The sequence below is a fragment of the Miniopterus natalensis genome, chromosome 7, assembly GCF_054644295.1.
Source record: "Miniopterus natalensis isolate mMinNat1 chromosome 7, mMinNat1.hap1, whole genome shotgun sequence".
In the NCBI taxonomy this organism is placed as follows: Eukaryota; Metazoa; Chordata; class Mammalia; order Chiroptera; family Miniopteridae; genus Miniopterus; species Miniopterus natalensis.
Window position 1 is genome coordinate 75920334 of NC_142087.1, and position 15355 is coordinate 75935688.

General features: G+C 48.8%; 1 protein-coding gene across 2 annotated transcripts in view; it reads right to left on the reverse strand.

Annotated features, from left to right (window-relative positions):
- Positions 1–210: 210 nt before the first annotated feature.
- Positions 211–15355, reverse strand: part of ATP9A (ATPase phospholipid transporting 9A) — a 115273-nt gene continuing 100128 nt past the window's right edge. For both annotated transcript variants that reach the window (XM_087819167.1, XM_087819168.1), the window contains exons 20-28: positions 14628–14717; positions 14404–14548; positions 13525–13589; positions 11081–11236; positions 7651–7715; positions 6163–6271; positions 5410–5467; positions 3561–3764; positions 211–2166 (exon numbers count right to left, since the gene is read on the reverse strand). In XM_087819167.1, coding sequence (XP_087675293.1) covers positions 2030–2166; positions 3561–3764; positions 5410–5467; positions 6163–6271; positions 7651–7715; positions 11081–11236; positions 13525–13589; positions 14404–14548; positions 14628–14717 — 1029 coding nt within the window. In that variant the 3' untranslated portion in view covers positions 211–2029. The remainder of the gene's footprint in view (positions 2167–3560; positions 3765–5409; positions 5468–6162; positions 6272–7650; positions 7716–11080; positions 11237–13524; positions 13590–14403; positions 14549–14627; positions 14718–15355) is intronic.

Consider the following 15355-nt stretch of genomic DNA (forward strand, 5'->3'; position numbering starts at 1 on the left):
GCACACTCGGAGTGGAATTACTTAGGACTCCGGTGTTACGGGCTGACTCCCATCAGGACAGACGGGGGTGCAGACACCCGAGCACAACGTTCTCCCTCTGCCTTCAAAACTGCATAAAATAACACAGTGAAGAAGTCAGACCTGCTCGACCTCTCTGCAAGTTCTGGACAAAGACCCAGTTCCGAAATAACCATGCTCCACCGCAATACGGGGGCGGGGGGGGGGGTAGGTTTATAGTTGTGAGTACGCAAAACACAGAGTTTATTCTTGTACTATTATTTATTAATTATTGTATTACTTTTCCATATGAACTGTAAACCTACTTTTACCCCACCCTATATATATTCTCTAGATCTCTGTGGGAGGGCAGAAATGGCTGGAACAGAGAGGGGCAAATACTGTAGAACTGCAGAACCTTCAAACAAAATAGAAGTGATGTCAATAGCCAATTTACCAGTGCCTGCAACTTCCTGTCATTTTATAAATATGTAAAAGGGTAACCTAAATGCACGAGCATATATCAAGGGTGCTACAAAGGCAAGGGACGGCTGGCTCCTCCTGTCCCCGGCTCTCCAGGAGCAGGATTACCCTCAGATAGTGAGTGTCAGCCACAGGCCGGAGCTCACTCTCTGAAACACACACGGGAAGTGTCATGCTGACGGGTGGAAGGGTATGTACTCACAAGGAATTAATCACAAACCTAAGATCTCAAATACAGTTGGCTCTTGAAGATCGACCAACTGAACCCTTACGGCATGCATACGTGGCCGCTGCCAGAAGTGACCGCAGACCCGAGCGCGCCTTGCCCTGCCGCGTCCAGTGCCCGAAAACTCCTCTGCTGCCTCGAAACTAGAAGCCACAGCTGTGTAAGAAACACACACGCATGGACCGCATCTGGTGGGGAGGGGTCTCGGGCGCTAGCTGCTTTCTGGAAGTCCCCCTTAAAACCTGTGGGCCACAGGACAGAGCCCAGGCCCCAGCGCCGCAGGCTGGGCCTACTCCACGGAGGAGCTGCCGCCACCCGTGGGCACACGGCGAGACGCGATGCCTCTGTCCCTTCATCTTCAATCACTCCTACTAACAGGAAACAGGTCTCTGTGGAAGCGAAGAGCCCCAACCCCTGACCTTTCTGCTCTGGACCCAGGGTCCGAGCTGCACGAGCTACGTTGTCTAAAGAATTAGTTGCGTCTCTTATCACCCTGTCGACACATTTAGGGGCTGTTCGGTGGCACATTTCCTGCGAAAACAACGCTCCTGAAAATGTCTGAGGGTGTCCTCAGAGAGCCATGGGCTTTATAATTGTTACCAGGTCTGAACAAAGCAGAGTGACACCTTTGAGATTCTTTTACGAGGTGGCAGGTGACAGGAGCTCCAGTGCTGTGGACGTTGGGTCAGACGCAGGATAACATGGGATTTATGGTGCGCTCTCCCTCGCCTCGCGTTTGCTTTTTTATAATCCTAGGAAGCCCGTGTAGCTTCGATAAGCGGGATTGCCTTAGAGAGGATATCTGGCATTTCCAAATTGAGAGTAGTGTCTGGATAACTTTTTACCAAATGCCACTGTCTTTCCTCCCAAACCTCCATCGAGAGACAGCTTTGCATTTCTCTAAACCAGTTTTTAGGAGCAGGAAAGACTTAAAAAATGCACACACGTGAGGACTGTTGGGGGGTGGGGGAAGCCAACCCAAAAATCCTCTACAATCTTCAACTGGAAAGAAACTTTTATCACGTGACAACAAAATTCAAGTCATAAGGAAGCTTTGCACAGTGACCCACGTGCAAATCTCTCAGCTGAGCCACCCAGTAGGACACATTCACGTTCACGCTGTAGGAATCGGGGGTTCAAACAGGCCCGCGTGGCCACCTGCGGAACCTCCCTCCTGTCTATCCAGGGGCAGGACCCCGGGCGGAGCCTCTTCACGGTCGAGCTGCACGCGTCGGCAATTCCTGCAAAGTCCTCGGGTGGCGGTGAGACAAACGGAACCTGAACTCTGTCCGACGGGAAAGCGGAGCCCACCGAACGCACAGCCTACGACGTGAGCTTGGAGTAGCTGGGGGGCGAGAACCGTCTTCGCAGGTACTTGAGGATGTAGAGGGGCAGACAGCTGACCAGAGTGATGACAGAGACCTTCCACAAGAAGGACAGCGTGGCGATGAAGTACACATCTGCGAGCAAAAGGGAGACAGCGGTGAGCAGAGAGTGGGCAGGACGGTGCCACAGGCGGCCCGGCCACGGCCAGCACCGTGACCGCCCCGCCCGGCCACACACGCGGCCTGCTGGCCCCGGCCCCTTTCCTCCCCTCGGTCTTTGGGGGACACGTGCCACTGGCTAATAGCCCACAAAGGCTGCGGGCCTGACGTTCCTCACTCTCCTCTCCCCGACCCGCTTCTGAATTCCTGATACGAGACGGCTGCCCTTGTCCACACCAGGAGGAGACGCTGCGTGAGCCAGTTCCTGCAGGTGTTTCTGATTTGGGCTCTGATAGCTGGCATGTTTCTTTTTAAACACAGCTGCTGGGGAGCAGAAAGTGACCCTCACACACACATTTCTGCTTCCCAGTGGCTTTTCCCTTCGTCTGAGTGATGGTCACAGAAAGCCATGGGACGGGTCTGTGGGTGGCACGCGGCAGGCTGAGCCCCCCGGTCAGAAACAGTGTCAGCTCGGGGCTTTGACCCAAGAACAGGCTCGCTCCCTCTCCTGCAGGTCCGAGGTCTTGGTGGTAGGGAGACAGCTTGTGGCTTCAACAGTACGTGCAGTGGAGGGCACAGTAAACACCGTCCCCACTGCCTGAGCACAGGATGGGGAAAATGCAGTTGGCATTGATTAAGTACCTACTAAGTGCCAGCCGTAAGGCCCACCATATGCTGCCCACCCAGTCCTGTGGCGGGTCCACACGTAAGACGACCACCCACAGTTTCCTGAGGGCAGAGCTCACATCTTCCAAGTTTCTGGGACCCCCCCCTTCCAGCCTCAAGCCACTGAGCACACAGTAGGAACTCACAAAGCCCATTCTGAGAACTTTTGGGTACAAGTGTGAAACTGTTCTAAGACTTTTCACTTCTCACAAAGATAAACTTTACCAAAACCTTTTTAAGGAGTGTTTGCTGATACACAAGAGATGTGATCAAAGACACTTTCATGGTCAGGCAGTTTCTCAACAGAATAATGCTAAGTTCTGCCAACTGTCCTTCATTCGAGAGCAAGGCCTAGCTGCTGGACATCTCGATAGCTGCACAGAGCCCAGCACAGTGGTCAGCTCCCTGGACAAACCCACAGGGTCCTCAATGAATTAAACAGGATCCTCTCCTAAGCCAGCTAGCATGGCACAGTTCTAAAAGGAAACACTGCACCGAGATCTGCCCGCCGGGCTCAGTTCTGATGGCTGACTCACAGCCGCCGCTTGTCATCCCAAGGGGACACCGATAAGTAAATGGGGGCAGGCAAGAGCAGAGCCCTGCTGGACAAAGATCCCAGGACCCGAGTGCGGGAAGGCTGCTTCCTTCACAAGCTGTGACACCTCTGGACCTGACAGACAGGCTTCAAATGCAGGGGGTCTTACCGATGAATTCGTGTAGGAACACCAGGGAGGCGATGTAGCAGGCAAGGCTGAGCAACTCGGCCACCGTCATAAGCCAGTGCCAGGTCTGGATGGTCAGGGCCACCATCAGCAGCTCGGTGAGGATCAGCGATGTGAAGGAAATCGCCACGATGTGGACAAATTCTGACTCAAAGAGCAGCAGCGCCCCATACATGATGGTGCTCCCTGGAGATGCGGAGAGAGGTCCAGGTTGGGGGGGGGGGGGGGCGCTGGTCCCCTTGCAGCCCTCTCCCCACCAAGGGCGCACTCTGCTCACTCATATTAGATGCCTTTTCTTGATTTTTTTTTTTTTTTTTTTTGCGCATTTAGACATGAAAGGTACCACCTGTCAAATGAGCGGTGCTTTATGCAAGTTTCAAAGTGGCATCACATTCTAGTTTTTCCTAGTTTTCCAACTTCCCCTCTGACCTTATATAACATAGAACCTATAACTGCAGGGGGTTTTGGGGGGAAGCAGGAGGGAGGGAGAGGGTAACTATCTGAAGTGGGTTGAACAGGAAATAGAAATTTAAATATTTTATTTAAAATGATAGACGCAGGCAGTCACAAAAACAAATAGGTATGATTCCCCTTACACGGGGTATCTACACTAGTCACAGTCACTGAGACAGAAAGCCAAAGCCGACTGGGGTCCCTGCAGTTACCAGGGGCTGCCAGGAGGTGAAGAGAGGAGTTTGTGGTCGAATGGATACGGAGTTTTAATTTTGCCAGATGAAAACGTCCGGAGACCTGTCTCACAACAACGTCAATATATTGGACGCTACTGAACTGTACACTTCCAAGGAGTTAAGATGGTAAGTTTTATACCAAATGACAGAAGTGATCAAGAGAGGCACTAAAAGAATTATGCACCACTGAGGACAAAGGAAAGTGGGGGAGGGTATAGATCAGTTTTTATCCAGCATGGCGGGGACAGGACAGATGTGTGTCATGCTGATCAAGCACAAGAATAATTTGCAGAGACAGGGCCAGGTGGGGACGCCCTGGACTCCGCGAATGACTGCCCATTATAACCGGGCTGAAGGTGGAGGCATGGAAAGCAGCCCCACTGCGTATGACCAGGAACTTTCCTGCAGGGTTTGCTTTCTCCAACTAGATGTGTGTATTATGCCTTGATATACTCCTTAAAAATAACCTTTCATTTCCTAATGACAATTTAAACCCCCTGCCAACCACTGGGTCCCCACACTCTTTGCACACCCCCCCCAGTAGAAAGCACTAAAAATGAATCCCAATAGTCCGTGTATATTTGTAAATGATATATGCGCATTGCAATGGAGGGAGACCTTAGGGCCGCTGTATATTATGTACATTATAAAACATACATAAAAGTAGAAATTCTAAAAAGAGGAAAAATAAAAGCAAAGAGAGGCTTTGATACTTTCTTCTCAGGCTTCAGTAAGTGGTCTTACAAAGCCACTAGTCTCAGGGACCCTCTCTGGAGGCCGCTGAAATAAATAGGTTTTTCAAAAACTGCAACTTGACCTCAGAAGAAGTATCAGAACATTCCGGAAAGTAATCGCCTTCTGTTACGATGGCTCAAACAACCTCGGCAGGTTTTGATTAGTATCGGTTATTTTTTTCTCTGACTTCATCGCACTGAGCTGACAGCACCATCTCACATATGGGACTTTCACTGTGCGGATAGTCGAGCCCTTAGGACACGCTGAGTGGGGTTTCCCCAGGGGCTCACTGTCACGCTCCTTACTGCTATTTCAGGATTCCAGCTCCTACAGACAAGGGAATAGTAAAGCTGACCCGTGGGTCAAGGCCAGAGCACAGGAAAAGAGGTGGTTTCACCCTTCCTTACCTTGATAGATGCTAATCAGAACCCATATTAAGAATGTCTTGTAGGACAATGGTCGTCCCTAAATGAGAGAGAGACAGAACAAGTTAGTGTGCGGCGCCTCCAGGGTGCCCGCTGCCTCCATGCGACTCTTCCCCCAGTGAGACAAAGCCACCCAACTGTCCTCATCAAAAGAAGTTGCTTACGTGCATCTGAATACATTAAATTATGTTTTTAAAGAGAGCTGATCTTAGATAGGAATGAGTCTCACCTTTAGTAGAAACCCCTCGAGAACACAAATAAATGAAATTACACACGCATGCACGCACACACACTTTTCAGACATGCGCATAAACATTTCTAGGAGCAGACACAAGTTGCAGGTGCAAAATGGAATTGTCAGGGGCTTTTAAAAACGTTGTTAGTTGGGTTGTTTTCAGTCTTTATATTACTGTACTGTTTAATATTCTTTACGTGTACGTATGTTACTTTTTAAAGGAAAAATACAACTCTCATGCCCTCCTCACTAAAGCCACCAGTTCAAGTGTATTCAAATCCAGTACCTTCTATATGAGATGTAGAAGAAGGAGGGGTGGAGGACAGGAGGGAGGAAGAGAGAAGAGGGAGAGAGGAGAGGGAGGGAGGGAAGGAGGGAAAGGGGGAGGAGAGGGGGGAGGGGGAGGGAAGAGAGGGAGAAAAGGGAGGAGATGGAGGAGAGAAAGGGAGGGAGAGGGAGAGGGAAGAGGGAACGGGGAAGGGGGAAGGAGTTCAGTGAACCTTGAGGAGATCCTTGTAGAGCTCAGGATACAGCATGGCAACTTCTGACTTGACATCTTTGTCCAGGACCAGAGAAAACACAGGAAACATGGTGTAGATGGTGGAGTACCTAGAAGAGAATTGCCACAGGTAAGACCCAGCCACTGGAGCCCATTTCCATTCACCCATCAACTGTCATGTATTGAGTGTCTATAGGTGCCAGGACCAGCTCTAAGCACTGGAGATTCGAGATGAAACACTGACAAAAACGTCTGCCCTCTGAGTGCTAGTCAGTGAGTCAGTAAAAAAATTCCAGTAACTCTGTGTGTTGGAGGTAAGTGCTAAGGAGGAAAGTGTAATAGAAAAGAGGGAATAAGACACCGGGTGGGGGGTGCAATTTTAGAGAGGTGGCCAAGGGACGTGACATTTGTAAACAGCCACAAGAGGTGAGGGGGCAGCCATGCTGGTGTCAGAGGGAAGAGCATCCAGGCAGAGAGCACAGTGAGTGCAAAGGCCCTGAGGTAGGAATGTGTCTGTCCTGTTTGAAGAACAGTGAGGCGGTCGGTGTGGCTGGAGCTGAGTGGGCGGAGAGAGGAGGAGAGGACCGAGAGGGGATAGGGGACCAGATCACGGAAGGCCACGTGGAACACGGAAGCCCCTGGCTGTATTCAGGCTTTTTTTTTTTTTTACACTCTTCCAGGATCTGATAAAGGACAGTCCACTTTTCCAATGAGAATTCTAGTGCATACTCTTGGGCTGAACTGGCAAAACATAAAAAGATGGAAGGCGTACTTTGTCACACTGTCCCCTGGGGCCAGCCAGCCTTTCTGCGCCTCTTCAGACCCAGGAGTGCGCCCTGTGTGCCTCTCTATCTAGGGCATACGGTAACCAAAGAACACCTACCTGGGCAATTCAAAGACTGAGCACCTTCTCTGAAAAGGTCAAAAGGAATGTCATGAATTCCAGGTCACAAATGGGGGTGAGTTGGTGGCAGCAAATGTCTAAGTAACACCCTAACAGTTGAGTGGCATGCAGGGGTCAAGCTCTTAGGTCCATCCACCAACAGAGCGAGGCTCTGGCCTGCCCTGCAGACTGGACAGCAGGACGTCCCACTGGGTCAGCCCCAAAGGAAGAGTACTTTGTAGACCCCACTTTTCTCTTTGTCCAAGACCCCAGTGGAATCGCTGAGTCTGTGAACCTTCAATCTTGCTCTGGTTGCCAATCAGGCAATAACCTCAGACTCTCGTGGGCGAGCATTTTTCCTTCACCAGGTACAAACAGCCAAGTGCTGTGGACCACAAGCCTATCAGACTCTGCTTCCTCAACCTGGTTATGGGCTCAGCAGTTCAAAAACTTAGCAATTCCAAAAAATTTCTCAACTGCATTGCTGGACCTGGCTTGACTGGCAACTTGAGGACTGAAGGGCCTTTATACAACATTTCTTCTCTCTGTTGTGGCATTTCAGGGTGGTTTCATAAAAAAATCAATACCTTGCCTGGATTTCCTTACCCAATGATGAGGAATCCTTGGTATAGAGGAACGGAGGCAAAGTAAAACACGGAGGAAAAGACAGCCTGTGCCAAGTAGAAAGGAGAACGTTACTAAAAATCATGACCAAAGGCCCTTATGTTTATGTTTATAAAAACAACACCCAACTTACAAAGCCCTTATTTTATACCAACACTGGTCCAGTGCTTTAGGTGCATTAGCTCATTTAATTCTTACAACAACCTGGGTCCAGCTCATGGAACTTAATTAAATGTTCACAAAGGGGCTGAGAGTAGACTCTGGAGCTAAACTTCCTGGGTGATTCCTGGCTCTGTCACTTATGAGCTGTGTGATCTTCGGCAAGTCACTTAACCTCTCTGTGAATGAGCTCAGTGAATCTCCAGAACCACTCATGATCCAGTCCTGATGTCACCTGAATATTACAGATGAAGAAACTGAGCAGGAAAATGGCACTTCGGGACTCTAGCCCACCTGCCTCCAGGGCGCACACTCCTGACAGCTCAGAATGACCGCCTGTCTGGACATGCAGCTAGTAAACAAGTTGGCATATGTATGGAAACTGACATGGAAAATATTCTCCGCCACTTACCTGGAGGGTGGGGTTGAAAAGAAGGCTTTGCTTCTTTTTTTTTAATATATCTTTATTGATTTCAGAGAGAGGAAAGGAGAGGGAGAGAGAGAGAAACATCAATGATGAGAGAGTCATTGATCGAGCCTGCAGCCCGGGCATGTGCCCTGCCGGGGAATCAAACCCTGATCTCCTGGATCCTAGGCCAACGCTCAACCGCTGAGCCATGCCCGGCCTGACGGCTTTGCTTCTTTTACTACATGTTTTAATATTTCTGAAATTTTTACAAATTGCAATTTGACAAAAGCAATAAAGATATTTACAAACCCTTTCTGAAACTTCTTCCTCATTTGGAAACTACTAGCTACTGGGGGTGAAAATACAGACTGGGGAGCTCAAATCAGGCCTGATGCTATGCTACCTCCTTCTCTGGACATCTACAGGCCAACAGAAGGAAAGAGGCCTCCAAGCTCATTGCCATCAGTAGGAAATCGAAGGGAAGCCAGGGACAACTGTTGCCTGGAGGCTTTCTAAAAACGGAATGCGGAGAGAAAGGCTGAGCCAGCCTAGTGACTAGAAAGAGTGTGCACCCCAGACATCTCCCCGACAGCACCCGCTATGGGTGTCCACCTGGCACAGAGCTCAGAACACAGGTGTTACCTAAGGCCACAGTCATTGGTAGCCTGGTTGCACCCTGGCCGTGATTTCAGAATTGAAAGGTGAAAGTCACTTTTCAAATAACTTCTCACTCAGGCTGGGCTGCTGCAGAGAAAGGATGGTTGCAAAAATGTCAAAAATCTGGTGTTTAGTTTTGCAAATCGCCATGGAGAGGCTCTTTCTCCAAAAGCGCTGGGCTGGCCATAAAGAGATCTCCTTGAAAAGAGCACCTGGGGGGGCAGGAGGGGGCAAGACAAGGGGGTGGGAGGGGCAGGGGGGAGTCAACAGGGGAGAGGACATCCGCAATACTTTCAGCAATAAAGATTAAACCTATTTAAAACAAACAAACAGCCTGGCCGGGCGAGGCTCAGCAGTTGAGCATCGACCTAGGACCCAGGAGATGAGGTTCGATTCCCGGTCAGGGCACATGCCCAGGTTTCAGGCTCGATCCCCAGGCGAAGGCGTGCAGGAGGCAGCCGATCAATGACACTCTCATCATTGATGTTTCTACCTCTCTCTCCCTCTCCCTTCCTCTCTCTGAAATCAATAAAGACATATTAAAAAAATAAAAATAGAAAAAAATAAAACAAAAAACCCCACTGTGTCTGTATCTATCATAGCCAAAGTCAAGGTCCAATTCTAAAGGGACTTGCTCTGGGCCAGCCACTTTCAGCACAGTGGACAGGGGTCAAGAGCATTTTTCTAGCACAAAGAATTTCTCATCACGCAGGTTTTTTCCTGAAGGGATGTTCACGGTAACATGCGAGCCGTACAGAAGTCAGCTCACCCAGGCCAGCTTTTGTGTGCCTGCTCAGGGACGGGCTGATTAATCTCCCAGTGATTAAAACCACAGTCCTATCCAGTTCAATTGATGAGCGAACATAAATTAAAGTACAGATGTGGTCTGATGAACCACCAGCTGTGTGGCTTTAGATCATGTTGATGAAAATCACTTTAAGGCTCTTACACTCATAAATGTAGTAGATATTGAAAACATACAGTCACCCCCAAAAGGCATGCATGGAGGAGGCCGGTGAAGGGCAAATTCTCATAAACACAGAATAGTACCACCCGACTCACTCTAAGAGGCAGAAAGCCTTATGCCTTTCATATACGATTAAACACCTTCCCTACAAATTTAAATGTCACTTTACTTTATACGTCATCCTGTTTTGTTCTTATTAATAATGGTAAGGATCCCTCTAGCGCTTGATCCCTTATAAAATTCTCTGCTTTTCAAAAGAGCCCTGTCTGAGAGGCAAGGCAGGTCTTATCACCCCCATGTTACAGGTGGGAAGACTGAGGCCCAGAGTGATAAAGTGACTTGATCAAGGTATCACAGATACAGTAAGTCCTCACTTAACACTGTCAATAGGTTCTGTGACTAAGTAAAATGATGTATAATGAAACCAATTTTTACCATAATTTAACTGATTTAAAAAAGAGTTAAGTGGTTAGGGTTTGTCACCAACGTTATAATGAAACAATGTTGAACAATCAACATTATTCTAGGGCCTCCTGTACTTGGTGATTTGGTCAGAAAAAGACATGGGTTCCAAAGACATATCATATTTTTGCTTAAATGCCCATGGAGTAAAATCAGTAGATAGTTTTTCAATACCCAAAATGTTTTCCTTCATTCCCTTTGGCCTTCTTCCCAGTACACAATTAACTGCTACGGCCCTTCTGTATCGAGAGCACTGAGGAGGAGAGATCATGGCTAAGAGAACCGGCTTGGAGTTCCTGTCTGAGTAGGTTAAACCCGAGGGATACTACACAAATTCCTCATCTGAGCCTCAGGCTCCCCATCTGTGAAATGGGCACAGGATATTGTGAGGATTGAGACACTGCATTGTCAACACTCATACCGATGTCCAGTGTGCAGGAAGCGCTCAAGAAAAGCAAGTTATTCTCCACTGGCCCTCACTTCTGCATGTGGAAAACTCGGTACCCACTCAGCACTAAACTCTGCGTTTCTTCCTCTGGCAAACCAGTTATAACTCATTCTAATTCTAACAACTCCAGTCATTTACCTGACATCCCAAGAAAGGCCTTCACCACCTAAGGGGAAGGATCTGGGACAATCAGGTCTATCAGCTGCCATGTGGCCTGGAGGGGGTGGTCGCTCCAAGATATAGCCTAATTCCCAGGCTTTTTCCAGGACAGCCACACACACCTGTGCAGAGGTGCCAGGTGCCCACCCACCTGCATGGTGCTGATGCACAGGCTCCTATGGATCACGAACTGGCTGAGGGCAGCGGAGCGCTTGTAGCTGTTCCGGCCGTGCACCATGAGCAGCCGGCCGAGGTGCTTGAACTGCGTGATGGAGAAGTCTGCAGCCAGGGAGGCCTGCTTCCCTTCCTGAAATCCGATGAAATTGGGCACCGTCAGGAGCACGAGAGGTCAAGGCAGACACATTTGTTTTAATTGAAAAAGCAAGACCCTGTAAGGAGATCTTTGCAGAACTTCAATAAAGGGAGTCTTTGGTTTCGAGCTACACACAGTTGGTGGTCCACGGCGAAATTTGATTTAAAAAGAGGAATTGATTTAAACAAAAAACATTCCGAACCACAGATAGTTATAATTTGGAGGTCGAATGGATCTTGTATTAAGCCTTGGGGGTAAGGCCCACCCCGTAATGTGCATCAGAAGCAAAGCATCTTTCAAAGATAAGCGTTTATAATGCTCAGTTCCCTTAAATGTTAAACATGCCGGGGGGCATGGATCAGATGCTACTAACAATATTAAACAGAACATTCCTGAACATATATGAGGCTTTGCACGTTTATAGAAGTGGAAATGACTTACAGGGCAACAATATAACGGAATTTTATAATGTTAAAAGGTACGTGATGGATGCCATTCGTGGGACAGACGAAATGATTTCATCAACAGGAATACACAAGTTCCCCTTAGGTGCTACTCACACCAAAGCACAGAATGTGAATGAAATCACCCTCACCCACAGGTACCGTGGGACGCTCCACGACTATCCCAAATGCTTCAAAAATATCAATGTCATGAAAAACACGCCCCCAAAAAAAGATGGAGAAACTGTTCTACGTTAAACATGAGAGAGACATGAGCGCGTGCTAATAAATGCAATGTGTGAGCCTTCGTGGGTTCCGGGAGATATTTGTGTTAAACATTTTGAGGACAACGGGGGAAAACTGAACTATGAAAATTATGTAATATTATATCAACACGGCACTTGGGGGTGAGATGATGTTACTCTGCGCACGGAAAAGAATCCTTTTCTTAAGAGGTCCGTGCTGCAGTTCTCAGGGTGACGCGTTATACCCGCGACGGACTTGCATCAGATTCGGGGGTGGGCAGGAGACAGAGAACGAGGCAAATGCTGAGGCAAGGGGGAGACAGGTGCTCACTGTTCTATTTCAACTTTCCTGAGGAGTGACATTTTCAAAATAAAAAGCCAGAGGGGAGGTAAAAAATGATGGATCTACATGTTCTGATGTAGAAATTCAAAAAATAACAGATTTCAGCAAGTTGTATTACAAATGCATAGTGTTTCTAATTTAAAATCATACATGAAACTAATATATACACGTGTATAAGGTATGTGTATGTTTATACGCATGTGTGTATAAGTGTGTATGCAATATATATGCACATACATACACATAACCAATAATACGCACAAAAATTCTGAAGGATACCAATGTTGCTAGTTACATGAGGCTACCTAAAAGAAAGACACTTCATCCATCTCTAAATTGTTTTAATTTTTTACAGTGGCTCCCTCCTTTTATACTCCGAAAAACAAAGGCATCAGAGCATAATTTTAAGGGGAAATGTTTTAGTTCTACATAGACACTTGTAAAGAATTCTATCAAACTCAAGTGTGCTTCCTAAACCTGCACTGAAGGAGTCTCCACAGATTCAGACACAACATCTCATTCCAGGATCATTTAACTGCCACCTCAAGTAGCTGTCAACTTGGATGAAAACTCCAAAACCAGGAAGGGGGTAAAAAGGGCAATGGATTAGCCAAATTCATGAAGATATGGACCAAAATGTACAAGGGAGCCCCTCTGGCCCCCACTCAGGGCCTTGGACTCCTACTTTGCACCCAGCTCTAACAAAGTTGGTGACCACTAGTCTTGCGGATAGTCCCTGAGAAGGCACAAATTCGAGGGCAGAGTAAACAAAAGGAGGCAAGCACAGTCGACAAGGGAGGAAACAGAAAAACTGTTGTAACACACACACTGGAAATAACTGCAGCTGCCCAGGCCTCTCGGCGAGGGGCCGACCACGCCACATTCTCCCGTAATCCACACACAGTGTGACCACCATGCTGTTCCTGACACCACCCCCCCAAGGAAAAGTCTGAGTACATTCACTGTACCCTAAGAATATGGCAAAGACCTTTCTTTCCAATTTAGGTCTTAGCAAGAAAAAAATCCGTAAGACGCAGTGATACGGATTCTGACTCCCAGGTAGAAGGCCAGGCCATCAGGATACATGGTTCCTTCCAGTGTACAATTTCTAATGTACAATTGCCAGAAGCACTAAAGCTGTACCTCTGAGGGAAAAAGAAACTCCAGCTCGTGAAGCCGAGCAGCTCTCGCCAACCCCACGCCATCCGACACGGCCACACCCAGCACTCGGCACCCCCGTCACGTGCTCACCTTTCCCTCGACGCCCACGCCACAGTCAGACTCCTGAATCATACTGACGTCATTGCCTCCGTCACCTGCGGGTGACACAGGTCAGACAGAAAAGCAGGGAAGTTGGGGAGAGGCAATTGGTTACTTTCCAATCCTACCTGTTCTGAGTGCTTACTAACTGCCGCTTTTGCTCGGCTCCACTTAACACACCAACAACCTGCACTATCGGGTTCCTATTTTACAGCAGAGTCAGAGGGACCAGGTGACTGGCTGAGGGTCCCAGCCATCCAGCAGGGGCAGGAGGACTGTGTCCACACCCCACCAGTGTTTATGACCACCTGCCCTGCCTCTGAAGTGTGCTGTGTCGCTGTTTATCAGCAATGACTGGCACTGCCCTTATTGGACGTTGGGCACTACGGCACGTACTTTTAAAAACCTACCCCGTTTAACCTCATAAGCACCACTGGAGAAAAGCACTGTAATCCTCCCATTCGACCAACAAGGAGACTGAGGCTCAGGTGGGTGAAGGAAGCCACCCAGGCAGCCAGCCAGTAAAAACCAGCAGAGAGTGGGACCCAGAGCCAACTCCCTGGTGTGTGGTCTTCACCCCTCTGTAATGTTGCGTCCTGTGTCACTGGCACTGGCAAAGAAAGTGCAAGCTAAGGAGAGAAGCCCTTGGCATACTTATCTACTCTTTCTCAAAGGGAAACAGTAAAAATAATTATAGCAAAAATAAAGCCAAGTCCATGGGGGAAGAATGATCAGGACCCGAGCAAAGTGGCCTGGGGAGTCTGAAGAACACAGCAGCGGGATCCAATTATCCAGCCAAAAAACGGACCCAATGTACCAGTGGGACAGGCTGGGCCACTGCCTACCTACTGCCCAGGTGAGCTTGCCTACCAACTGCACAGGTGAGCTTTCCGGTGCGTTCTTGCAGCAGGCGCACGATCTGGGCCTTCTGGGTGGGGGCACAGCGACAGCAGACCACGGCCGGGCACTGGCAGGCCAGCTCCATGAACTCATACTCATAGTACTTGAGGCAAATCTGTTAGGGGGAGGGAGGGGGTGGGTCAGCCAAGGTCACTTCCACCATGGCTACAGGAAGGGGCACCATTCGATCCTACCTCCAGGGAGTCTCCAGAGATGACCAGGGCGCAGTCATGTTTCCTGCGGAAGGCGTTCAGTTCGAGGTGGGCCTCGCCGCGGTTGGTCACCTGGAAGGGAACGGAGGGGTGAGGAGGCCTTGCTCTTTGGAGACTGCAGAACAACAAACAGTGGCTTCCTGGAGCCCGTGTGAAGACAATGGCCACCCAGGCCAAGGACCCCGGCCCCTCCCCTGCCACCAGACCCAGAGCCAAATTAAATCCTGTTTGTGATGACTCTGTGGGAATCGGAGAGGCCGTATACCAGCCTCACCTTGCATTTCCCCAGGACGGCTGTGACCACATAACAAAAATGTGCTAAGAATGACTGCACAGTTCCCTGTGCCCGGCCCTGCGCTCAGCACTCTTCACGGATTTTCCCATGTATTCCTCACAAGGACTCCACGAGGTGCAAACCATAACAGCTCTTTACATGTAAGGAAACCGAAGAGGACAAGGTCTGTTAGCCTGCCTAAAATGACACAGCTAGAATGCCGTGGGGCAGGCATAGCAGGGGAGGCTGGCTTTTCGAGAAAGGACCAGATGTTAACCACTGTAGGATCCGCAGACCAAAAAGCAGCCTCCATGTAAACAAATGGGTGTATCTGCGTTTAAATAAAACTTTATTTACCAAAACACGGGGCCAGCACAAGAGCCACAGTTTGCAACCCCTGAATTCCAGAACATACAGTCGATTCTCATGATCTGTG